General features: G+C 34.7%; 3 protein-coding genes across 3 annotated transcripts in view; 1 reads left to right on the plus strand and 2 right to left on the minus strand.

The window, feature by feature from the left end:
* Positions 1–216: 216 nt before the first annotated feature.
* Positions 217–3,761, plus strand: LOC139086711 (arrestin domain-containing protein 2-like). The gene is made up of 7 exons (XM_070635290.1): positions 217–395; positions 932–1,040; positions 1,105–1,180; positions 1,254–1,293; positions 1,362–1,896; positions 1,956–2,297; positions 2,405–3,761. Exons 1-6 carry the CDS (start codon positions 252–254, stop codon positions 2,294–2,296), a joined length of 1,245 nt encoding a protein of 414 aa, XP_070491391.1. The 5' UTR covers positions 217–251; the 3' UTR covers position 2,297; positions 2,405–3,761.
* LOC139086710 (chromodomain-helicase-DNA-binding protein Mi-2 homolog) lies at positions 2,292–9,265 on the minus strand. Its single transcript, XM_070635289.1, is given in 8 exon segments — positions 2,292–2,742; positions 2,809–3,009; positions 3,075–4,823; positions 4,893–5,040; positions 5,118–5,330; positions 5,332–8,448; positions 8,508–8,587; positions 9,075–9,265. Coding segments are annotated over 8 exon segments (5,673 nt in total). The 5' UTR covers positions 9,112–9,265; the 3' UTR covers positions 2,292–2,614.
* Positions 9,266–11,337: 2,072 nt separating this feature from the next.
* Positions 11,338–27,449, minus strand: part of Tk (Tachykinin) — a 35,625-nt gene continuing 19,513 nt past the window's right edge. The window contains exons 5-8 of the mRNA XM_070635338.1: positions 13,459–13,720; positions 12,979–13,392; positions 12,828–12,902; positions 11,338–12,454 (exon numbers count right to left, since the gene is read on the minus strand). Coding sequence (XP_070491439.1) covers positions 12,323–12,454; positions 12,828–12,902; positions 12,979–13,392; positions 13,459–13,720 — 883 coding nt within the window. The 3' untranslated portion in view covers positions 11,338–12,322. The remainder of the gene's footprint in view (positions 12,455–12,827; positions 12,903–12,978; positions 13,393–13,458; positions 13,721–27,449) is intronic.

Here is a 27,449-nt window from a genome sequence, read left to right on the forward strand (position 1 = left end):
ACAATGTTAATACGTCAATGGAACTTCTATTGTGAATCACTTGCCGGTTGATGCCAGGGATGTCGACTATCCGTCAATACATTGTGGCATTGAATGAATTTCAGCTATTCCTGCTATCTTATCAAATTTATCGCACACTTACAACAGCCCGTGAGATAATAACACATGCTCATTTAAGAGCCACAAGTTCCATTTACTATTCTCAGTTTGATTTGTGTGTTTTGACTATTAGCACGTCATTTGACTTTATTATGGTAAATTGCAACATTACTTATGACAATAATCATCAAGGCATTTACTTTAGTGGACAAACACTATCTGGTGCCATTGAACTTACAAATGAGAAGAAGAGAAGCATAAAAGGAGTTACATTAAAGATTGAAGGTTTTGCTAAGGTATTGTGAAATATTTTTGTCGATATTACGTAATGTGATAAGGAAGCTTAAGATATTTACTATCAGAGTAAAGTGGATTTGAGTTCTAGTGATGGTTCTTACTAAAAATAGAGAATTGTTGATATTTTTGTTAGATTTAGGTACTAAAATTTCAAATTTTGCAGTAAATATTAACTTTTAGTCACATTTTCATGTCTTAAATGATAGTTTGGAACTAATATAGCATCTACCAAGCATTTAGTTGCTAAATAAAGTTCCAATTAAGTCAAAATCTGTAAAAATGCTTGTTTGTTTACATATTTTTGTAAACAAATGTAGTTGACAACCCCCTAAGTCATTTGATAATCCCTTCAGTCAGTTGACATGTCCCTCAGGGGATCGTAAGAACAGAAATTGTAAACAAAGTGAAAATATCAACAAAAGCAATATTTGTGTCAAATTAATTAATTAAGAACAATTTGAAGCATCTATTAAGCTTAAAAGCATTCCTAAAAGTCAAAGCAAGCTTTAATCTACAAAATTTCTCTCATTAACAGTGCAAATGGACAGAACATGAAGGATCAGGAAAGCATAGAAGAACAATTTACTATAAAGGAAGAGAAGATTATGTCAGCACATTCAGTTATCTAATAGGAAGCTACAATGGTAACTAATTAACATTCCTATCCACTTATCTGTAATCTATAAATAAAATTAATTGATATTTTAGGTGAGGCAATAGATTTAGCCGAAGGAGTCCATAGATTTAATTTCATTTGCGCGCTGCCAGCTCAATTACCAACAAGGTTTGTTATCAAATAAACTGATAAGTTTAGTAATACAATGATTTTTTTTCAATTTTCTCCTTCCTACATACAGTCTTGAGTCAAAATATGGATATATTCGTTATCAAATCAAAGTAAGCATTGCATTTGTGTTGAAATTTTTTAAATTCTTGACCTAACTTAACATTCTTAATTCCCACAGGTTGAAGTCGAAAGACCTTGGAAAAGTGACTTTAAATTCTGTTATGCATTTACTGTCCTCAAGCCACTTGACTTGAATTATGAGCCACAATCATTAAAGATGCCATTAAAAGCGGAAGTGTCAAAAAGCTTCTTCCTGGGATTTTCCAATAAAAATTTATTCATGTCAGCTGAAATTCCATTTTGTGGATATGTATCTGGTCAATCAGCTCCTGTTAGTGTATCTGTTAATAATGAGTCAGGCGTTGAAGTCACTGAGATCACAATAGAACTGATGAAGATGTTTTACTACAACAGTGATACTCCTCGTATGAGAACCAGACGACGAGAGGAACGTGTAGCTATGACTAAGCATCAAGGAGTTCCAGCTAAGAAGAAAGGAGAAGCTAAGGGCAATTTGGTGATTCCAGCAGTTCCACCAACAAATACTGGAACTTGTCGACCGATTCAAGTGTTTTATGAAATTCTTGTGACTGCAAGAACTGCTGGAATGCATAGAAATTTGACTCTTGTGCTGCCTATTACTATTGGAACTGGTAAGTGACTTTGGAATTTGATAGCAATCCACAGTAATTTCATGTCTATATCCTTTTAGTTCCATTGACATCAACATATCAAAACATGTATCCAGGACTGCAACAAGAACAGATTCAAACAGGATGGAACATCCAACCAAGTACATCACAAGCAGCATATCCAACAGCACCAGTTGCTAACTTAAGTCAAGACTTACCACCGCCATCATATCAAGAAGCCATGATGACAACAACTCAGGAAGTAGACAACGATGAAGGTTTACATGATCAGCAAGCATTTAATCCAAAATATCCAGTATTTAATTTCACTAATCAGGCACCAATGCCATCTCAGACATTTGCACCACCACCATATTCACTTCCACCTACAGACACAAAAAATGAAAAGAAACCGCTTTAAGGTGACATTTTTTTTTATTGAAAGCATTCCAAAACATGTCTAAAGATTATTAATACTAAAGTGATTCTGTTACTGCATCCTTAATACAATAAATTTTAATTTTTTTAGCGACATCAATATCCGAAAAATATGATTTTAAGTCCATTCAAGTGTCAGTTTCACGCAATTAAATTTTGAATAAAAAGTATTGTGACTGTGGAAGTGCCGTTCCGTCAGCACAAGTGCATATCCATCACAATAGTGATCAAGTAGCACTGACAGTAATGCACAGTAATTATGGAACATGTAAAAAAATGTAGAAGCAATTATCAATGAATCTTAAACGTTGCCTTGACTCGATCCTTGACCAAATTGAGATCTATAATGCTGTAAATTTGCATTTGCAGCTGCAGCCATATTTGCATTTGCGACATTTGCAAAACCAGCTGGGAAATTCATTAGATTCGCTGTGAAAATGGAAGAAGATGATTAATATCTTCAAGTTATTGGAACTAAGGGAGATTGTGACATACTTGCTGCGGCAGTTGATGCCGGACTACCAGTTGTAGCTAATCGTGATAAAATTGACCTTTCGCTGAGCTGTAAACGTGAAGCAACAGGTGGAATTCTAGCTAATGTTGCGGGTAATCGCGCAACGTCTGACTTCATATCAGACAATAGCTCTTCAAGCTGATTCAACACCTTATGCAGCACGGCATTTGCTGGTTTATTTCCTGCGCATAAAGTAATATTTTTTAATGATTAATCGTGGCTGGATATAAAATTTTATAAAACTTACCAGCAAGACTCTCCTTACTCAAATGCTGATGAGATTCAGCCAAGCATTCAACTTCTGCGAATCGTGCATTCAAACTCATCGCTGGATGTGTTGGATCTTGTGTTAGATTTAAATATGCAGCACGTCTTAATTGCTCTTCAATCACAAGAGCTTGTTCCAATAATTTAAATCTTCTTGCCAGGAACTTGTTCTTAATTTCCAAAAAGTTTCCTTTATTGATGTCCATTTTGAATGGCTCATTGATTATTGCAAATCGTATATCATTTTGAATGTCCTGCCAGCGGCCATAACCGTGTGTTACAATACCAGCAAGTAGCCAATAGTCATGACGTCTATGCCATATTTCATATTCACGTGATGGAGATGCTGCTTTCTCCTCATTGATCCACAATGTATGCAATTCTGTGAAACCTCCATCGGCAATATTAAACATAAATTGACGTTTATGGACTTCCAATTGATCTTTAGTCTTTTCCTTTGAATCCTCACTAAAGTCCTTAACAAGAACGACATCATCATCGTCATCATCGCCTTTCTTATCATCAGATCCATTTGAATCTTCCTTTTTGACTTCACTCTTGATGGATCCACTGGGACTTGATTCCTTTGTCTTGTTGTCATTCTCATTCTTATCGGAATCATCATCAAGCTTCTTTTCCTCACTGTCACGATCCTTATCATCTGGTTTATCATTTGTAGATGGTGCTGGTGATGGAGCTGTACTGCATGTCGCTGACTTTGACAAGTCTTCATCCTTAATGTCTTCTGATGGTCGAATATTTGGATCAAAAGGCTTCTTAATCAGCTCTGGCATGGAATAATATCCATTAATGTGTTCAAATTCGAGAACCTTCTTACGTATCAAGGACATGACACCAATTCTAGTCAGCACATGTTGACGACTAAGTCCTTCACGTGGTACACCATCAGCAAATGTCTCAGCACTATCAGCACCAGGTTCACAAAGATGTCTCATGAATAAATTAACGTATGCTCTAAAGTTCCTTTCAGACTTTCCACGCAAGTCTCTAATCAGCCATGCATTTGTGGTGCTTGAACTTGTATCTGGTGGCATTCCAAACCTCATAATAAGATTGAGGAAGCTCTTACGTTGACGTGGATTGAAGCCAAGGACTTCAATATTTCCACCAACGCGAGCTAAGAGTGGCGGTAATGGACGATCCTTGTCATCCTTCCTTTCCATACGTCGACGACTACGCTTGCCACTTTCACTGTTTTCTTCATCTTCATCCTGATTCTCCTCATCGGAATATCCACTATAGTCTGAATTGTTGTAATCTGAGACATTCTCTTGCCATGTCTGATCCTCGCGAGATTCATTCGTGACTACACCTCCGTCTGTGTAGTTGACTTGCTTACGGACACGCTTGCCTTTACCTAAAGAACGTCCAACATCCTCTTGATGCTGTTCATAGTGATGTCTCAAAAGTTTAATCCAATATGCTGGATCTTGATTCTCAGAGTCTTGTTTGATAATTTCTGTCTCTTCTTCCTCCTCTTCCTTAGTACTGTAATTGGCTACTTTAAAGCTTGATAGATATTCATTAGCCCAATTTTCCTTCTCTTCAATTCCGCCTTTGGAACGATCCAATAATTCCTTGACTGCCTTGTCATCATAATGAATTGCTTCTTCTTCCTTTCCATCCTCTTTGAATAATTCCTCCGTACCGAATCTTAAAATGTCATCAAGTTCTTGTTTCGTAAAGTTTGTTCCCTTTCCGCCCAAACCTTATTAATTATGGATAAAGGTCATTGAATTAATTTAAGGAATATTTTAATAATAAGGCATAAGCTTACCAGGTCTGACGACCAAATGTGTCAACATCATCTTTCTCTTTGCAACTTGTGTCACACGTTCCTCGACAGAATTTCTTGTGACAAAACGATAAATCATGACTTTGTTTGCTTGACCGATACGATGTGCTCGAGAGAATGCTTGGATATCCTGTAGAAAATAGAATTTGTGATGAATTGGCATAAAATGTTGCTGCTATGTGCTATAAATATCAATATTGTACTTACGTTATGTGGATTCCAATCGGAATCATAAATGATGACAGTGTCAGCTGTGGCTAAATTGATACCGAGACCACCAGCACGAGTGGATAGAAGGAAAGCAAATTGAGGCGCACCAGGAGCATTGAAACGATCAATAGCTTCCTGTCTCAAAGTTCCAGTAATTCCACCATCAATACGTTCGTACTTGTATCCTTCACCTTCGAGGAAGTCCTCCAAGAATGTCCAACATCCTTGTCATCTGCGAGAAGATCAAGACACGATGTCCTTGTTCCTTTAATATCCTCAACATTTTGGACAACAAGACTAACTTTCCAGCAGCTTTAACTAAAGCTGTGACTTCATAATTTCCACCAGCACCAAGTGGAGCTTCTTCTGATGCAGCTGGGAATAAGTATGGATGATTACAGCACTTCTTCAAATCCATCATAATGTTCAAAAGTGAACAGGCACCACCGCCTGATCTTGGATTCAAAGCTTCATAATTTCTTGTCAGGATGAACTTGTAGTACTTCTTTTGCAGCGGTGACAGTTCCACACGAACGATAAACTCACTCTTCGATGGCATGTTCCTCAATACATCAGCCTTTAAACGACGCAACATGTGTGGACCCAACATGTCATGCAACTTCTGTACTTGCTCTTCCTTTGAAATGTCAGCAAATTCACTTTGGAAAACAGCAAGATCATTGAAATTTTCCTTACATAAGAAGTTCAGCAAGTGGAACAACTCCTCAAGATTATTCTGTAATGGAGTTCCAGTCAACAGCAATTTATACTCAATATTGTAACTTGCAAGGAACTTGAAGAATTTCGATTGATTTGACTTCAAACGATGAGCTTCGTCGACGACCAAAACTTTCCAGTCAATTGATGCCAAGCATGCAGAATCGATGGATATTAATTCATAACTTGTCAATAGGACATTGAACTTAATTGTATTACTCTTAATCTTAGTTGTTCTTTTACCGCCAGCACCTTCTTCAAAGCTTAATTCATTCTCACGAATAACAGCACGTGCTTCTTTATCACCAACATATGTGACGCAATAGAAGTCCGGTGCCCACAACTCAAATTCTCTCTCCCAATTTACAATTGTTGATAAAGGAACGGCAATTAGGAATGGTCCGTTACAATGGCCTTCCTTATAAAGTGAATAAAGGAAGGTCGCAGTCTGAATTGTCTTACCCAAACCCATCTCATCAGCCAAAATTGTATCAGTTCCATTGGACCATGAATAACGCAACCAGTTGATTCCCTCTAATTGATAATTATGCAATTGCATGCCAGTCTCATTGAAATATTCTGGTTGTGTTTCATACTTTTTACGTAAATCAGTAATTGGACGATCTGGTGGTGGGACATAACGTTTAGTCATAACCTGTGGATTCTCTTCATCTTCTGTCTCTTTTGTACGACGACGTCCTTTCTTTTTATTATTTTTCTTTGATGCACCTGGTTCCATTGTATTGGATCTTAAGTCTAGATAGAACTCAATAGCTCCTTTCAATCCAGGAACATCATCAACTTCCTCTTCCCAGGTTGACTGATCATAAGGCAGTTCGCGCCATTTTACCAAATAAAGTGTCCTTCCGTCACGCATTTGACGATGATTAATGACACGATGAACAACAAGCCATTCAGGCTTGATACCATAACGATAGAATCTTACTTCCAAGTCCTTTGAATCGTCTTCTTGATGACCATGATGGTGGCGATGACGCTTTAATCGTTTGAAGCGATTGTCACGTTCATCAAGTTGTTCCTCGAACCTTGGTGGTTCCTCCATGTCATATTTACGTGTATAGTAACGGAACATGAGTGGATGGAAAACATCCAATTGGAGTTCAGTAATCCAACTACAATTCCAATAACTGAGATCCTTCCATTTGATGAAATATTCACGTTGTCTAGCTTGTGGCGGTGGTCCTTTTGATGTTGATGCTTGTGGATTCTTTGGATCTTCAGGAACTGGCTCAGCCCATCTCCATGTTAAGATTTTCGCTACTTTTCCTGGCAATTTTGGACAACTACAACGTGGACATCTCCAATCGCCATCAGGAATCTCACTTAACGGTGGATCCAAACAGAATGTATGGTATGCTGATGGACATGAGTCACAACAGAGCAGTTCACCTCCGTCTTTACATAAACGACAGAACTCTTGATGTTCATCATCATCCTGTTCAACTGGACCTTCTGCCTCACATGTTGGACAGCTCCATTTTCCTTCTGGTGCTTCCTCCAATTCTGGATCTAAGCATACCAAGTGATATGCTTTAGGGCAAGTGTCACACAGAATAATTTCACCGCCTTGTTGGCAGGCTTCACAATAATCTTGATGCTCAATGTCATCATCCTGGAAATTTGCTTTCTTTGACTTCTTTTTCTTTGATTTATTTCCAATTTTAGTTTTAGCCTTTTTACGGACGACTGGCTCGGACGAAGCTTCCTCAGTCAATGTTGTCTGTCTTGTTTCTTCCTCTTCTTCCTTATCGTCAGTTTGTTGTAACATCTTTTCGAATTCTATGTCCGATTCACGTTCAGAGCCTTCAACTGATTCCTCTTGGTCATCCTCTGAACTTGCGTTCTTCCTCTTGCCAAACTTGATCTTTAATGTTGGAACTTTTGGCTTACGTCCACCTTTCTTGTTTCCACCTCCATTACCTCCACTACGACCACGTTTAGATTTTGTTTTTGATGATTTTGAGGCTTCCTCATCATCATATTCATCCTCGAATGTTTCTTCGGCTACTTGCTTTGCAGCCTTCTTACTGGAACGAGATTTTGTCTCTTTTGGTGTAAATTCAGGCGACTTTGGTGATGGTTGCTCTGAAATGTCCTCCTTCTCTGCTTCCTCCTCTTCCTGTTGCATATGTGGATTGATTTCAGAAAATTCGCGCCATTTTGCGGCAACAAGCATCATTAACTTAGACATTGGTACACGAGGATTTTCCTTCTGTAAAATTGGTCTTACATGTTGCTGGAACATCTTATAAGTGACAAGATTCTGATAATCCGTATCAGAATATTCAATTGGCACATCGGTTAAATCGAAAGTGCTGCAAACTTCCTCAATAGTCGGCATGTTTGATTCAGACGATGGAGCTGGTGTTGGAGCTTGTGCTGGCTTCTTTTCCTCTTTTTCTCGCTTTTTACGACCCCGTTTGCTGGAATATTCATCAGAATCACCAGCTGGCTCTTCTGGCTCCTCTTCAGACTCATTCTTCTTTCGCTTCTTCTTTTTGCGACCTTTTGACTTTTCCTCGCTGCGAACTTTTCGCTTCTTGCCTTTCTTTCGTTTACGGTCTTCAGGTTCGTAGTCGTCGTCTTCCTCCTAAAATATTGAGCATACACTAAAGATACAGGAATGGAATAGATCATTAAGATTCTCACATTATTGACAGCCTTCGTTGCATCTTCTTCCTCTCCAGAGCCATCTACTGTTTCGTCAATATTACCGCTATCGTCCTCAGCTGATTTATGAAAATAGAAGCATACATATGTAAAACGGTTCTTGTGTAAGTACACGATAAAAAGTTATAAGAAGAAAATTTTCGTGTCAACGGCCTTGAGTGTATTGATGATGGTGCATTTAGGTCGCGTTTATAAGTCATGGGAAGTGGAAATTTATAGAATAAAAATTTTACTTCCAGAAAATTCTGGATCTTGAAGTTTTTCATTATTTTATGCAATAATTCACTATTTTATGGAACTGGAAGTGGATTTTAAGGATGTAAAGATGTATTGGAAGTATTTCAGGTGTCGGAATTTATTCCAAATCCCAGACAGTTATATGGAAAGTGAAAATTTGTTATTTTGCCAATAAATTTCACTTTTTAGCACTTAAAATCACATTATTCCTTAAATTTAACCATCATCCAGCACTTTTTCACAGATTATATCCAGAAATTGACAATTTTAACACGAAAATAAACAAAAATTAATTTTTTTTTCAATCACCTCCAAATTTTTCCTCATATTCGTCACTATTTGACATTTGAATTGGCTTATTTTATCTAATTTCGATGATGTCGGTGCTTATGATCAAAGTTATGATATTTCTATTGATCTAATCGAAGAATTTACTTGCTTTTATCAAAAAATTTCTTTAGTTTTTGAGCGGCTTTGAACATAAAACACACAAGTATATAGAAATCGGTACAAACTATTCAGTAAGACTTCATTTCATTTCAGTTCAGTTTTTGAAAAAATTGCTCTAAACGGTTGTAAACTGAGAGAGTGAATAGAAGAGAGAGAGAGAATTTGTTGTTTAGAGAGGGGAAATGATGTTTTGTGTGTGATTTGAGGATAAGTTTCGAAATTCTGTGTTTTGAGGATGTAAAACTTTTGTTGACATTTTTTTATGGAAAGTTGAGACTTTGAACTCTGTTGGAATGTAGCCAAATTTTCCTTACTGGCAAAAAGAACTATTTTAGGTACGGTATTGGTCTTTCTGTATCATGAAAGCATACTCTTTACCTATTATGATTTAGTAAGACTTCTTGGCTTACTTCCTTACTTGGATTGCACATGGGTTCATATATGTACATTGAAGCAGTCTGAAAATGACTCTATCCTTCGAATCCTTTTGCTTATTTGAGATGTTAGTGACGTTTAATCCTGTTCTAGATATCTAATGCAGCCTATTCTTGGTGTTTCTTTTTTGTCTGTTTTGTAGAATTTCGTAGTTTTTGCCGCATTTTCTAAATAAAATCTTCTAACCCTAGCGGATTAAATAAAATGAATTGAGTCACAATCTCCGGAAGAAGATTTCAGTTTAAAGAGATAATTTGATGCCAACATTAATCGACTGTAATACGTTAAGTCAAATATGTATATATGTACGGAGAGAACAACTTTAATCAATCCTAAAGTTCCATAACTCCATTGTCACTTTAGTCACTTTTGAAGCCATAATTGACTCCATTGGGATGTGAGATACACACACCTTAAAATCGATCATAATGTTATCAGGATGTTCTCATTATTCGAGTTGATGTTGTAGAATTTCAAAGAATTTTTGCTACTTTTTCAAAATTTTATGAAGTTTCAAAAAGAATTAAGAGCTTCTGAAATTGATACTATATCCCGAGCAGCACATGTTCGCTAAGGCAACACTTAAGCCGAGGTATTAACAGTCGAGGCTTTTAACACATTTTTACGTTGAAAAATGTCGTCGCCGAATTATGCAGCTCACCTTAACAAGCAAAGAACATGCTTTCATGATACATAAATATCACTACGGTACTTATGAGCGGTCACTTTGCCTGTTTGAATCGGAGAAATTTTCAAAAAATTCCTTTTTGAGTTCAAGGAACTATCAAATTTCCACAAATTATCTACAACGTACACAACCTCTTATAAAATTACATAAAATCCGGTAGTAAAAGTTCAAAATAAGCAGGTTAATGATTTAGTACTTCTTTTTATCATTTGCCGGAAACAAAATAAACGCGCCGAGAAGTAAACAAGCAATACTAGCACTTTAATGCGTGGGCAGTTACAACACGTCTATAAATAGGTGAATATTGTAGGATTTATCAAGGGATTCACTATTGATGATATGGAAATTATGATAGTTGAGAACTTTAATGCATTACTGGAATATTCAGTGCCAATTTTGGGATACTAAGAAGTGTCCAAACTTTGGTGCGCCTTGGTGGCAAGTCACGACTGAAACAGCACACGGCATATGATTCAATCCGATAATTGTGTCTGAAGTGGCAATCAAGTGCAATGAAGAGCATCCTTTCGCGGCACATTATAGTGGTTGTCGCGTCACACAGATTGTCCACCACTGCACTAGTGTACCGCGACACACAGGATGCCCACCACTGGACTAGTTAGTGTCGACACAAAGGTTGCCCATTCCTGCACTAATGTGCCGCAGCACACAGTTTGGACAACACTGCAATAGAGCCCTTACATTGTTTCAGAATAGACAGTATCCCACACTACAAACATTTATGCTGAAAAACTAAAATACATCAGCTATAATAGCCAACACAAACACAAACTTTAAAGCTCAGCTGACACAAAAAAAATTAAATTACAAAAATCCTTTATGCATATTTTCTGTGTTGTGTTCTGTATTTTAAAATTAAATAATATTGTTTTTATTCATTCCAACTAGGTATGTATCGTTAAACATATTAAGTTAATTACAACTTTCTTTATTAAATTAATTAAGAGCAATAAAAATAAAGCACAGCAGCAATAAACGTACAGATATTTTAAAAATATTTTATTTTATTACATTTTCCTTCATTTTTGAAATCTCTCAAAAATATTTTATTATTTTAGATTTAATTTTAATACATTTTAGTTTTTGATTTTTCGTTTTCGTCAACTTGACTTGATTGAAATAATACTTGAATGACTTTTAATTACAATCTAAGTAGTCTTTGCTTAAATATTTACCTTATAATCTCAATTTCATACAATCTTTCCTCAATATCAAGCTTAGAAGACTTAGATCAAGTCATATGAATACATCAAGTCAAGTTGATTGGAATTAGCAAGTTGAATTTAGTCAAATAATCAACTTGACTCTGAAATCAACAGTCTATTTGTTTAAAAATATATAAATAAATTTGACACAAAATTTTCAAAATTTCAACTTGACTTTAATTCATCAAGTCAAGTTGACTTTGATTCCTCAAGTCAAGTTGACTTTGATTCTTCAAGTCAAGTTGACTTTGATTCCTCAAGTTAAGTTGACTTTGATTCTTCAAGTCTGGTAAGATGCGATGCTTCAAGTCTTTTTGACTCTATTTTAAATGTATGGTTGACTAAGTTTGTTCAAGTCAAGTTGACTATGATTCTTCAAGTCAAGTTGACTATGATTCTTTAAATCAACTTGACTTTCATTACCTGGAATATGAACTTAAGTCAAGTTGACTCGAATTTCTCAAGTCAAGTTGACTCAGATTCATCAAATCAAGTTGACTAAGATTCCTCAAGTCAAGTTGACTCAAAATCCTCAAGTCAAGTTGACTCATGTAAATTGACTATTTTAATTCTTAAAATAAAATAAATAAATAAATTAAACATTTGTCGTCTTGTTATCAAAAATTGTCCATTTCCTCCCAGCCCATAGAGTAAATGGAGAATTTTTTCTCAGGAAAAAAGAAGTTTTTCTGTCTCTTAATTGGTAGACATTCAATAACACTTAATTTAATATTCCTTCCTTTTTATGTTGACTATCTTTATCCTCTTGATCCAACAAATCCTATTCGTTTGTCTTGTATTGAATCTGCTGCAACAAGTGATGCTGGTTGTAATCCATTACTGAATTCATCTGTTGCAAATCTTAGTTGTCTTATTGAACTATCTGATGACTGTTGGGGATGGGAAATATGAGGAATTGATTATTTTGAGAAATTAATAAGTTGTTGATATCAAATTGTAAGGCAAATGCATCTATGGTGATTGAACAGTGCTGTCCAACCTTTGTGCCGCGGTCCACCTTGATGGTTATTTATGACCAAAACCGCACACAGCATGCGGTTCATAGCATTTTGAACAATTTTTCCTACATAGGAAAGTGCCGCAACACACAGTTTGAGCAGCACTGCTATAAACCACAGCAGTCACAAAGATGACTAGTCCCATACATCTCATTTTAAGAAATGCTCAAGAATGCAATCAAAAGGAACTTTAACCTTATCAACAATCTCCTTAAATCTCATTTGAATACCTAATCGTACATACCTTTTTGCCACGAACACCCACAAATTTGCCGTATGGAAAGAATGGCTTCTTATGAACCCCAAAGAAACTTGACGACTGAAAGGAACAAGAACAATAAGGAAAAAAGGTTAAAGTCATGTTTATGATGGGATAAATGAGATAAATAGTTTACCACAACTGGCTGCTTCTTTCCCCTCATCCCAAAGAAACTTGCAACTGGTACACGCTTCTCGCTCATTCCAATAAAATTTGAATATTCAGATTTCTTTCCCCGTACGCCTGTAAATCCCATCGGTGACCTTTTCTCATCCATATCAAAATAGTCATCATTATCAATGGACTTCTTGCCTCGTGATCCAATAAAACCGACTGGCTTCCGCTTATCTCTCTCATCATTATAATCCTCCATTAAGGCAGCAAGCATTTCACGTTCCTTTTGTAATTCATGATAGAGTTCAGCCTGGAAATCGTCATTATCAATGAAATTTGGACGATAATTATAATCATATCGTTTTCTGCCTCTCATGCCGACGAAGCCATATGGTGCACGCTTTGGCATTTGTTGTGCATTAATCTCATTCTCATTCTGTTGTTAATAAAGGTAAAGATTAATATTTAATGGATATAGTATTAATATGACAATCTATCCTACCATAAACCAATCATCATCGTAATCCTTCTTGCCACGAACTCCATAAAATCCTGATTGTGGTGCTCGTGCATCTCGATCGAACCATGAATCACCATATGCTTGATCTTGATTGTTTAATGAATTGTAATATGGCTGGGGATTTTTAACAAGCAGTTCCTTTTCATTTGAATTTTTGTCGTTGGCTAGTCCCTCGTCACAGATGGCTGGACTTACGACTAGAAATGCCAAAACGCCTACAACTATTGTATTCATTGTGCTACACCTACGGAAATGGATATGGATGAGAAAGTGTTGGAATTAGAAATGATTTTAATTAAGTTTTAGATGAATCTGCAGTGTCTAGCCATGTGTACGTGAATCTGCAAGAACAGTCATATAGACCTTAGTGGTCGAGAGGTGGATGAAGGAGGTCAGCGATTTGTGAATGTGATTTCTAGAGGACATGGGTTCGAATCCTATCAAAAACTGAATTTTGTGACATTTTGAGTAAAACAAGTGCTTCCAATGCATCTATAGATGCAGAATCTCATCCAGGTACCGATCAAATTAGTTCCATATCTTTTGATCCCCAAACTCTTAGATTGTCAATTCAAGCTTCACACCATTGGTAGGCAATCTCTTTGCCATAAATCGCAGCCATGATGTGCTTTGCCCCAACAATGGCTGCTCGCCACTGAATGTGTGCGATTTTTTCGGCATGTGTTTTGGAATAATCGGCTATAATTTTGCAAAAAATGACAGTTATTTGCATCATGTGCCTCACTGGAAGCATCTTATGGCTCCAAAAACTAATCAGTTCTTGCCATAACCAATATCTATCAGATGCAAGTCTTAATATTGAGTTTGAAGTGAGCTAAACCTTCACAATCCTCACAGAACTACTCAAAAGTACTTAACCCTTGCAAATTCCAATCTCTAACCTTTCAACAATATCCAGCAAGTCAATGGGATAGAACCAAAAAAAAAAACTTTCATTTTCGCACACGTCAGAACAGAACCAAATGGAAAGGGATCAGTTTCCCTTAATTAATTGCAAATAATTTGCTCATCGAGGCTTAAAATGAAATGATGATGGTACTCGAGGCATTTTTACATTTTTTTTTATTCTGTATATGTGTAATATTGTCATCAACCCGTAATTATGTGCCATGGAACAACACCTTTCTGTATATGATAGAACTTTGTCTTTGTTTGTAAATCATTTGTGTGAAAAAGGAGGCACACAGTGGAGTCCTCATGAGAGGAAATAAAAAAAAGTTGTATATCATACACTTAGGAAGTATGTACAGAATGTATGGGAATGAATGTTCTATAAACATTCGAAGAAGTACAAAAGTATTTTTTTTTTGTGATGAATATTTTAAAGGCTGTTGGTTGATAAGGGAATTTGGTTTCATGAAGCCACTAGCGAGAGACTTTTGGTGATGATATTTATTTGAGATTTTGGATGTTGCAGAAGATGAGAATTAATTTGCAAAAATGTCATAAATTTTGAATCTTTTGCATCTTCTCGGATATGATGAACAAAAATGAAAATTGTTTGAATTTGTTTTCAAATTGATGCAGTAAGCTTAGGACTGTGCATCTGTGAAAAGTGAAGCAGACAATTTTGCATCCCTCGAAAGTAAAGCAGACATTTTGGAATCTTTCTAAAGTGAAGTAAACATTTTTGCATCTATCGAAAATGAAGCAAAATTTTTGGCATCCTTCAAAATTGAAGCAGACATTTTTGCATCTTTCGAAAGTGAAGCAGACATTTTTGCATCTTTCAAAAGTGAAGCAGACAATTTTGCATCTTTCGAAAGTGAAGCAGACATTTTTTGCATCTTTCAAAAATGAAGCAGACAATTTTGCATCTTTCGAAAGTGAAGCGGACAATTTTGGATCTTTCGAAAGTGAAGCGGACATTTTTGCATCTCTCGAAAGTGAAGCAGGCATTTTTGCGTCTTTCAAAATTGAAGCAGACATTTTCGCATCTTTCGAAAGGGAAAAATACATTTTTGCATCTTTCAAAATTGAAGCAGCAATTTTGCATCTTCAACATTAGACAAAATATCAACATAACCACATCCAGTTCCTCAACATTAAACCAAAATTTCTTCATTCTGATAATCTTTTTCATTGATTTTTCTCAGAAATAAGGTCACAAATGCCATAAACTTCAATCCAATGGAGAATACAGCATTTTACTTCTTAACTCTATACTTTTTAATCCAATTAGCAATAACAATTTTTGGGAATAATTTAATACTTAATTAGGTAAATATTTATATGAAATTTTCATGAATACTGAACTAGTTTACTGTGTGCTGCTATCGAATTTTCATTCATGATGGAATGTCACTTGAATAAACATGAAAATCCCAAAGGAGTTTTCATCATGCCTTTTGATAGTTGATGTCAAATTTCAAGTCTGTGTACAGTTTAGAGCAGTGATGGGCAACCTGTGTGTGGACATAAATGTTTGGGAATGTCATGAGCCGTATGACTCGCTGGAGGCTTACCATCACAGTGTGCCATGAAAAATCAAAGGTTGTCCACCCCTGGATTTGAATTTGACATAAAGTCACAAGAGATTTAAAAATTTATGACCAAGAAATTGCTTGAATATTCATAAAAGGCATTTATATCAAGTTTCAATCAGCCTTTGTTGATTATTTGTGAAATATTCCATAGAATTTGAATGTTTTGATGTCAATGGACATTTTGGAATTCTGAGAATTGTTGGACATTTAAGGAAGTCATTATAACAAGCTTTTGACTCCTACCTAAAATCCCCAATAGCTTAATTATAATCTAATAAGCTTTCTATTCATTCCAAACAGCTTATTATCGCTCAATTGAAAATATCACACAAAATCCTATTAAATTGTGCAGCAGTAAGCATGTAAATTACCCAGCTTAACAATACAAGGAACAATAATTGCAGACGACAATTGTGAGAAAATTTTCTCACATTAAGACGAATCGATTTTCACACAACTTGTTGCATGACTTCCTTCCACTCACATAAATCTCTCATTCCTCTGTCTCTATGTATAGTGGGCGATGATGTCTGTGAGCAGCTGTTTAAATATGATGCCATTCAATTTATAGAGAAATAAAATGATTTATCATTTTTTTTTTTTTTGTAGAGAATGAGGATACAATGTGATTTATGATAAAGCATGATGTGATAATGTAAAATGGATTAGCTGTGAGCGACAAAACATTAACATCATCATCCATATAAACCCTAATTTGATTTGTTTATGAATCGTTTATGTTGTTCCGTGGTTAAAACTATTTGTTATGATACTCGTTTATGATGATTGATGATGAATTTTAAATGAGGAAGCTGCGGAAAAAGTTGGATCAATTGGGATTTTATGGTGTTTAAAACGCAAAGGCTGCTACAACTGTCATTTTCCATTCATAAATAAATAACGGCTTTCTTCGATTCAAAAAATTTCATAGTTGCAAACCCCTCCTCACTTCAAAAAGTTTTTCAGAGATTAAACCATAAATTCATCAATTTAACAACAGCAACCATTGAAATTTCATAGAAAAAAGTGGCAGCAACAAGCCTATACATCATATTCTCTCATAGATTGCTTCCTTAGATCAAAAAATCCAATTAATTTCCAAATCTCCAATCAAAGTAAACATTTATCCGCCAAAAATACCCACTCACGTATTTAATTTTTGATAATTAAACCGATTGTGTATCATAATTTGTAATTTAATCTTAAATGTTCAGTCAAGCGATGTCGCAATGTTCATTTTAATAATTCATCAAATTATGAGCAATAATTGGGTCTATTAAATTATAAAAAAATTACTCGAAACAAATGAATTACTCAATTATGTTAAATATAAATTAATTTAATTGTGTATTTATGCAAACAATTTGCTTACTATGATGAGCAACATGAAAGGATATTTTTGGATGTTTTGGTGAATTTTGGAGGAAAAAAGGGAAAGTTTTGAAGGAATTTTCATGAAAATCAACAATTGCAGCACGTGTAGCATGTTGAATACAGACGTAACAGTGACTTCGCGACTTGATTCCTCAACTTTAGTTCAACGACTCATCAAAAATGCTTTAAATCGCTTGAAATCCTTACATAAACCAGATGTTTCACATATTATCACTAAAAAGCTACATAAGAACTTTAACAAATCCCACATATACTCTAGTTCCTGTATTTATCATTTCGCGATATCAAGAGATAATGAGATCATCAAATGTTTACATAATGGCGACATTAATGTGAAAATTTATCTGATTTTATCACTTTTTTATGAATTACAAAAAAGAAATCAATAAAAATTCAGTAGCATGTGCGATAATCGAGTCTCTTACATCGATCATAACTGCACATTATGATAAGAAATTATTGATAAAATAGACTTAAATGTCGGCGAGAAATGGACTCGAATTGTGTGAAAAGCTTGATAAATTATGTATGAATGTCGGCAATTTTGCAAACGCCGAACCACAAAAAATAGTCATCCAATTTCAGCTTGTGTATTAGGAGAATCCATTTCAGTGCTTTACTTTCAGTTCTGGATTTCCGTGTATTTTATATTAAAAGCTTTTTTCTCTCTCTTTAACCTATTATTTATGGCAATAAATGTATTAAAAATAAAGTAAAAGCATTGAAATTTGAATAGAGCAGTTGTGCTCAACATTTTGTTCTCTGGGCACACCTTGTTGGTAAGCCTGGACCGAAACCACTCACTACATAAGGTTTGTAACATTTTCTACAATTTTTGGCAATAAACAGTGTGCCGCAGCAAACAGGTTGCCCACAACTGGAATAGAGAAGCAAATGCATTCGTTAATGTGAATTTTTATAGCAGGAATCGGTGTAGTTCATGAATAGAGGCTCATATTCAAGTGGGTTACTGAGATGCATTTTATTTTCAATATAAATGGCCATTTTATGGTTGTTTGTGCTTAGTTTTGTAGATTTGGAAGGAAATTTTGTGGTTTGAAGTTGGATTTTTGAAGTTGTTCTGGATGTTTGTGAAATAAGCATGATTTGATCATTTAAGAGCAAATTTACAGTTTAACGATTTTTGAATTTTCAAATTTGAAAGTTCAAATTTTGAACATTGAACTTTGAACTTTGAAATGTAAACAAAATTGAATTTTTGCAAATTTTGGCATTTAATTCACTCAATAAAGTCTTTCAAGCTACAAATAATACATAATTGTGGAAACTATACTTCAATTCATCAGCTAATCATGTCCTGTACCAAAAATTAGCCAGATTAGAGCTCAATTTTGGTAAACAAATTCAATATTTACATAAATTCCCAACCTTGATGTTCATATTTGATGAAAAAATCCACAACCAAAGCAGTAAATCCCACTTGAAAGCAATAATTATTACAGATGAAGCTTGAAAAAGTCAAAGAGGAAATGAAAAAGAAAATAGAAATCTCATTGTTCTCTTAAAATAAAAATGATACAATTGCTTTGCAAAAAGGGAATAGAAAAAATGGCAATAGATTCACTTATGTCATCTATTGTTCTTAACAAATGAGAACGAAAGAAATGATTAACGATGAACAATATGAAATATACTTTATACATCTCTCATACATACATGAGCCATTGCCATTCCTGTTGTCATTTCTCTTTCATACAAAGAAAATATATTTTTATAAGGTTCACGGAAAGATACAGTACAGTAACAGCAGCAACAGAAAAAATCTTTAAATTGTATTTTAAAATAACATAAAATGATGCTTTAAGGATGAACATTGAGACTAAAGAGATGGAAAATTGTTATCGGGCCAGGGGCGGAAACTTGAAAGGAAAAGTAAATTTAGAATGAATTTTGACAAAAGAATTTAGAAACTTTGATCAGGATCTGGAAAATTTAAGCAATTGGCTTGAGGATAGCAGGAAATGTTAAGTTATTGGTGACTGTTTGGGTTGTAGGAGCTGATAAAGTCAAAGAGTTTAGCTTCAATTGATGCTTTTAGAGCCAAATAGAGCTTGGAGTCGATTGAGAGTTGACTTCGAACTTTAAATCAAAGCTAAAGAGTCAATAATCCTGGAATTGACAATTTTCAAGCTTGTTTATCATTTTTCCCGCCAAATCTCAAACTTAGCAAGCAATTGAATCTAAAAAAACTCAATTTCAAGCAAATCGAAGACTTCTCAATATCCAATCTTCCATCCCCAGACCAACATCACACATCCAAGTTGAATGATCGTATGCTTAACGTTTATAGAAACTTAACTCATTTTATGAATATGTGCCGTATATAGAAATAAAGACACAATGTGTATGCTTAATAGATTTCGTATGAAAATCAAATTTACTTTAAATTTCATAGTTTTTTCTTTCCTCATATCAAATAAGGAGGAATATGGAAATGGAGATAATAGACTCATTTATAAAATGATATATATTTTGTCGATTCTATTGATGAGATTGAATATTGATGAATATGCTTTGATATATAGTTTTGTGGGATGATTTGCAATTCTAATTATTGTTTTGTCAGGTGCTTATTATTGTGGGAGGAATTTGAGTTTTGAGGAGTTGATTGATATGAAGGCATTCAGTTTAAAATGCAAGATTTTGTTTAATTGTTTGAGTTGGCATTGAAATTTGTTGTAAATTTGATCTTTGAAGTTCAAAATTGGTTCAAAAGTTTTGAACTTTTCATTTAGATTTTGAACTTTTTGTCAAGTTTTTTGGAAACTTTTGAACTTTTCCTTAAAATTTTGAATTTTCGTTAAAATTTTGAACTTCAACGTAAAAAAATTCAAAATTTTTGAACTTTTCTGTCAAATTGTAGATTTTTGTGATTATTTTGAAATTTTCGTTAAAGTTCAAATTTTTTGAACTCTTTGATAAAATTTTGAACTTTTCGTCAAATTTTTGAACTTCTTTAATTAAAATTCCATTTCCTTTCAATAATTTCCTAAAATAATTCAAATTGTGCGTGACATCAATCTCCAAATTCAAATCATCTGCTCCATAACATCCACAATGAAAAGTCAGCACTAAGCAAGTATCATACTCAAAATCAATATTGAAATCTCATAAATATTTAATGTGTCAATAATTTAACTCAATTTAATTTTCCCAAGAAAATGTGTGAGCATATAGAAAATCTCAATCAATGACTGCACCTGCTTTATTTCTTCATTTTCCATTCAAGAAGTAGAAATTAAAAATTCAATTAAATATCCTGCAATGCAGTTCCACTTTTCAATAATTCCATTTTTATCCAAGCTTTTAAAGTATATCCATTAAACTATAATGAGATTTTACTCAAACTGACCTCATCAATGGTTAATGAATATCCAAGTCCACAACTCGTATCACTTTCGTCTATTTAGTGCTAATGTGAGATCATCACTTGCTTAATTGTAGTATAAAAGTTTTTTCATGTTGAATCAGATGTTTTTCTGTCCTTCCGGTGCCAACAAGTGTAGACATAACTTATTCAGTGTGGATATAAAACATACAAAAAAATGAGTAAAGAGTTTGTGCTGGTTTTTGGGGATTTTTGAAGCATTTTTATGGGGTATAACTGTTTAATCCTTAGAGATATGAGGCAGTTCTGATGCAATGATAGTATCCTCATAGTCAGTTACGGTAAGGATGATTAATGGAGCAGATTAGGACGAAATATTGGAAATTGAAGCGATAATTTTTGTTTAATGCCACTCATTGCTCTCTACTGTTGGATCTAATAGTATCTAAGTGTGTATCATGAATTAGAAGTTGCATGCATCATGCAAGAGATGCACAGCTATGATGAATCACACTTCTGAGATTTGTATTCTCAAATTAATAATTTAATATTTATTTAATGTGCTTTTATGCAAGGATGAAGGATGTTCCGATCAGCACATGCTTTTCATGGCATCCAGATGGTGGAAACAAGGCATTCAAATGGGAGTTTACTTGAAACTTTCCATCAAAGTGTGGCTTTATTATAAAAACCGTTAATTTTATTCAAAAAAATATTTTTTGTCGTTAATATTCAAATTTTTTTGACCGTTACTTTTATTTTTCTTCGTAACGGAAATTTGTATTTTAAAATAAGTTGAGTTCGAATTTTTCGACAATCTCCCTTGTATGCTTTATGGCAGTCAATTGGCTGCCACGAGTGATTTGTATTGGGGTTTTGAAGCTGTAGGACAATCTGTAAGTCATGCAACTCAATTGGAACAGCATAGTTGCCAGAACATGTCGCCATGTTGATGAAAGAACAACAGAATACAGAAGCTTCCTTGATGGATTGTCAGTTTCATGTTCATATGACATTCAACAATTAAATGTTATTCATCACTATGTCTACTTGATTTCTAAGCTAGTCCTAGACTTCACAGACAAAATATATCCATTCCCAAAAGCTATTCCTATTAATTTAGCTAAAAACACATTGCAGATCCAACAATAACACAACTCATCCATCCTAAAACTCATTTTTATCACTTATCACTTTTTAGCCTCATGCTGTATCTATGCTATAAACCGAATGACAATTAAATGCTCATGTTACCATCAACAGCCGCAACATACACACACATGTGCCTGTATATGAATGAGTTTACAAATTCCCCATGGGTCAATTACAATGTTTTATTCATGATGTTGATATGCAGTCGAATAAAGGATCAAACAACATTGCCAATTGATGGATGTGCTGTAAAACAGACACGTTTCTGGCATTGTAAAACATTCACGATAAATTTAACATTTACAGTGACTTAAGGCTGTATGTTTTTTATTAATGATCGTCAAATTAATTCATCATTTGGAATTAATCAAATAAAGTCTCATGCGATTATGGATTCTCGTGGAATTTTGATGTGGTTTTGGGGCTTGTAGGGCTTTGTCATTTATATTAATGGAATTTGGTTGTTTGTTTTGGCATTTAAGGCGTTATTTTGAAATCTAGTGTGAAGGCACTTGAATTAGAAATTTAGTGTGAAGGCACCTGAATAATCTGCAATTTAGTGTGAATACACCTGAATAATTGACAATCTAATGTGAAGGCACCTGAATAATTTGCAATCTAGTGTGAAGGCACCTGATTAATTTTGCAATCTAGTGCGAAAGCACCTGAATAACTTGCAATCTAGTGTGAAGGCACCTGAATAATTTACAATCTAGTGTGAATGCACCTGAATAATTTGCAATTTAGTGTGAAGGCACCTGAATAACTCACAGTCTAGTGTGAAGGCACCTGAATAACTCACAATCTAGTGTGAAGGCACCTGAATAACTCACAATCTAGTGTGAATACACCTGAATAATTTACAATCTAGTGTGAAGGCACCTGAATAAGTTTCAATCTAGTGTGAATGCATCTTAATATTGTAAAATTTAGTGTGAAGGCACCTGAATAACTTGCAATCTAGTGTGAATCTGCCTGAATAACTGACAATCTAGTGTAAATGCACCAGAATAATTTGCAATTAATTGTGAATGCAGCTTAATAGTTTACAATCTAATGTGAAGGCACCTGAATAAAGAACAAAGAAGTGTGAAGGCACCTGAACAATTTTAATGCAATCTAGTGTGCAGGCACTAAAACTTTTATTCTCACCAAATTGTGTCCAATTTTCCAGCAAATAATCTCACATGCAAATGAGGAAATAAAAAATTAATTTGAAATTTTCATCATAAAATGAATTGCATAGAGTATATAGCATAATTCACACAACAGGTGGCGAATGAGGAAGAAATTAATCGGATTCCTTTTTTCTCACTGAACACAAAAAAAAAAGTTTCTCTTTCACTTCTCTTTTTTCACACATAACTGAACCGTAATACTTTTTATTAACTTTTGCTATCCATTTTTTTATGGGAGGGAAGCTGTTGATAGTTGGAGTTGGACTATAGCATGAAATGAGCCTTGAGGATATTTACATTGTTGAGGTGTGAGGCTCATGGATAAACTCATGGATGTATGTAGTTGTATTGTGGATATTCCATGGAATGATGAGCATAAGGAAGAGATTCTCAATGTCTAAGGATGATGCTGAGAGGGTCTAGTCCAGTCGTGGGCAACCTGTGTGCTGTGGAACACTAGTCATGTCATGAAACACATGTCGTATGCGATTTCAGTCGTGGCTTACCACCGAGGTGTGCCGTGGAACAACAAAGGTTTCCTGGCACAGATCTAGACTTAGTAGTTCCCATCTAACTGCCTATGTCCTTACCCGAACCGCACATTGAAGCAAGATTCAATTTTCATTGCCAAAATGGACCAAAATGAGTCATGGCAATGCAGACAATTCAAACACACGTCATTTTGACGTTTTACCGCATATTGACTATAAGCGCCGTTCCTGTGTCCTATCAACTTACATGTGCCACTCGGGCAAAAGCCATCTTGATCCCTCATCAACTTTAAAACTCCAAAAACTTGTTCATCCTTTACTAATTTAAAATGTTAATGAAGCAATGTAATTTGATGCTAGATTAGAGATTTTGAGACCTAAACATAAGCTTTAAAGTTTAACACGTGTTGCTGTATGATGTTGTGCTTCACTCTCCCAAAAGTGAAGAAGCATGTGACAGGTCAGGATCATATGTAAGACATTAAATGTCATAAATATTAAGACTATAATGATAAATATTTGTGCCTTAATCTCAGCACAATACATGCTTTAACAATCATGTCCTCTCTGGTGACTTTACAATTCGATTCGGTTTAATATGCAAAATTAAGGCAAAGAGCCTTAACATTGTTTCCTCATTAATCTATTTAGGATATGGAATGGAATAAGTTGGCATGCCAATGCATTAATAAATTATCATAAAAAAAAGTAGCAGCTCATGACGTAAAGTTTTAAAATTAAATTTTCATGTTCATTTTTTCGCACCCCGTCCAACAATATGAAAAGTTTTCTGATTCATTTGATTTAATGGATTAATATCCAGCGGTGGATAACTTTTGGTTGGGACGGGAAATTCTCGGAAGGATGCTTTTGGACATGGCGTTTATGGCAGCATCTATTAATTATTGCGGTTTAATGTCAGACAGAGCTCGAAGTTGTCGATAGAGACAGCATTGCATTTGGTATTGGCATTTGGCAGGCGGAAGCCGGCGGTATAACCAGTTATAGGCGACATCTGAGGGAGGCCATGGATCACAGTTGATCTGTACGGCCAGCGAAGTAAGTAAGTAAGCAAGTGCTCGAATTTTGTATGGAGACTAGGCTCCTTAGATGCCTACTTAGATGCCTAGACCACAACTGGTTCAAATCCCACTTGAAACTAGATCAGGTCCATCATCACCTAACCATGTATCTTAAGCTCTCAACATCTAAAATTCAATCCTCTCCCTTCCAACTCCGAACAGGTACCAATCCCCATGAAAACACTTTAAATCTCAAAAAGTCCATTGATCGACATCCATAAACTACCGCTATATAACTCAATTAAAATCATAAAAGTGAAGTTCATTGATGTGTTTATAGTTCACTTGATGGTGCATTTAAAGTTTAAACAATTTTTTTCATCCTTTTTCTGCATACGAGTTGCACATATGTTAGATGTAGTCATGATAAAGAGAGTAATAGAAATTTATGGGCTTTATGGACTGGAGTGAAGGTGAGGAATATTGAAATTTAGAAGGTAAAGGAAGTGTTTATTGTGATTATGGAGATTATTGTGATTTTTTGGGGGAAGTTGCGAGTGATTTTTAGTTCTTCTTGGATCAGAGGTCGAAGTAGGCTTCAAATTTTGTTCGGTAAAAATCGGTTAAAATTTGCATGGAAATTTTTTCTGCTTGCTCTTGTGAAGTATAACATTTCATACAAATTTCAATCGGTTTTCAATGAACTCTGATTCGGTAAAAATCGGTTAAAATTTGCATGGAATTTTTTCTGTTGGCTCTTGTGAAGTATAACATTTCATACAAATTTTCAGCGAAATCTTGCAAACTCAATTTGGTGTAATTTAGCAATCTCCTTGGAAATGATGAATATTCAACCAATTGAACTATTTCATTTTGTTAACTAACTATATCATCCATTCCCGAGCAGCACAGTGCGTTTGCTAGAGCACTTTTAAATAACAGAATTAACGATAAGACGCAAAGTTGCCTTGATGTCAACATGACAGCTGATTTCGACCAATTTTAATGACGAAAACTGCAATTGCCTCATTGTGCTGCTCGTGTACATCACGTAGACCTAGAAATTCTTATTATTTTGGATTAACAGCAACAACTTACAATTTTAACAAAAATAAATCTAATTCTGAATAAGGAATCCTTACAAGATTCTCAAACCCACTCATTCTGCCTGCTTATCACGTTCTCCTAGCATGGATCCTTTAAATATTCTCAAAACTAATGTAATTCATTTACTTGACATTTATTACACCTAATTCTGATTATTTCACTTCTATCCTTTATTTTTGGTTACGATGGATATCCAATTGTAGCAAAAAGTTTGATAATTTGCTGAATTATTCAACATCTTTTGGTGTACGAGCAGAACAGCATCTCAAAATAGCAAGCTACTCTATCAACAGATGCAAAACCATCAAATGCTATTTATGAGCATATAAAGCAGAACTCAAAGGTCAACTCTTAAGCCCACAAAAGTCAAATAGAACCAAAAATCCATCCCTTCCAAAAATACATTCCTCAGCACACAAATCAGACACAGCAGCACAAGAAAATTGAATAAATTTTTAAATAATTTAAAGTCACATCCATTTTTCAGCATCACCTTTAGGCATTTCAAGTCACCTTTAACTCACTGTCAATGCAATTTTTCATCATTCGACTGAACGTTGTTGGATATGGCACAAGTGAAATGAATAATTAAATTTCATTCAAGTTGCTGTAAAGTGAGAATGATAAAGGAGAAGAAGACGATAAGGGATGCAGGGGAGGATATTGGACAATGAAAATGAAGTAAAGAAAGAATTAATTGTGGTGACTGATGGATGAAAATTATGGCCGATAATATGACTGCGTGATGCCTTTAATAATTTATTGAGAGAGCTTTTTGGTGTTTAATGTTGGATTTAGGTTATGTCAATTTTCAATGACTGGGAAGAAGAATTGTTTGGTGAAGTTGAAAAGATTAAAGGAATTGAAGAGTTTGAGGAGCTTTTGGACCAGAGTGTGGCCGTCTCAAATTCAAGTTTTTCGACATTAGATTGTCGAAAAATTCGAACTCAACTTATTTTAAAATACAAATTTCCGTTACGAAAAAAAATAAAAGTAACGGTCAAAAAAAATTTAAATATTAACGATAAAAAATATTTTTTGAAAAAAATTGACGGTTGTTGTTGAGAAAGCCACACTCTGTTTTGGACATTAAGATTGGTTCTTGTTGATACTTAATAACATGCATCTTGACTGAATTACAAAAAAAGAAGAAAATAACAGTTACCCAAGAATTTGAATCGAAGGGGAATCGAACCCGCGTATTATGATTTCCAGTCGTACGCTCTTACCACTGAGCTATCGGGGTTAATTGAAGTGTTGAGCAGAATGGCAATTTAAACTATTAATCTGCTCTAAAGGCTTTTGGAGAGTTTATAGATCTTTAGCGGCTTAACTTGGAAGCTCTAACAGTTCTATTGCAGTGGAAGACAACCTTAACGGCAAGCCAAGACTGAAACCTTTCACGACATGCGCTTCATGGCATTTCCAGGTGCCTAATAGTGTTTATAGTGATTCATATAGAACAAACAAGGAGGATGTTCATGAATATGCCTACAAAATTGAGTATACTCATAAGCAGCATGATTTATTTGAGTATACTCATTGTCTTATGGAATCATAATGTGGAATTCTGTTGAATCATTTAAATTTCACACTTCAGTACCCAGCACAACAATCAGAACTCTTCCTATATCCAAACTTGATCAAAGAATTCTATTTTTAATCCACAATCCACAACATTCTAACTAGCAACACGCGAATATTGTAGGATATTCCCCAAAAAAATGATTTAACTTTTTAAATTAAAATCATGTGCAGACTTCCTCATTAAT

The sequence above is a fragment of the Chironomus tepperi genome, unplaced genomic scaffold (genome assembly GCF_022539635.2).
Source record: "Chironomus tepperi strain 1889 unplaced genomic scaffold, CSIRO-AGI_Ctep_v1 contig_88, whole genome shotgun sequence".
NCBI lineage: Eukaryota > Metazoa > Arthropoda > Insecta > Diptera > Chironomidae > Chironomus > Chironomus tepperi.

Excerpts from the sequence above, each read along its gene's own strand:
- LOC139086711 (XM_070635290.1), top strand. The coding sequence starts at position 252 with ATGGTAAATTGCAACATTACTTATGACAATAATCATCAAGGCATTTAC. Across the intron at positions 1,041-1,104 it reads TCTAATAGGAAGCTACAATG|GTGAGGCAATAGATTTAGCC; the intron begins GTAACTAATTAA and ends TTGATATTTTAG. Across the intron at positions 1,294-1,361 it reads ATATTCGTTATCAAATCAAA|GTTGAAGTCGAAAGACCTTG; the intron begins GTAAGCATTGCA and ends TAATTCCCACAG.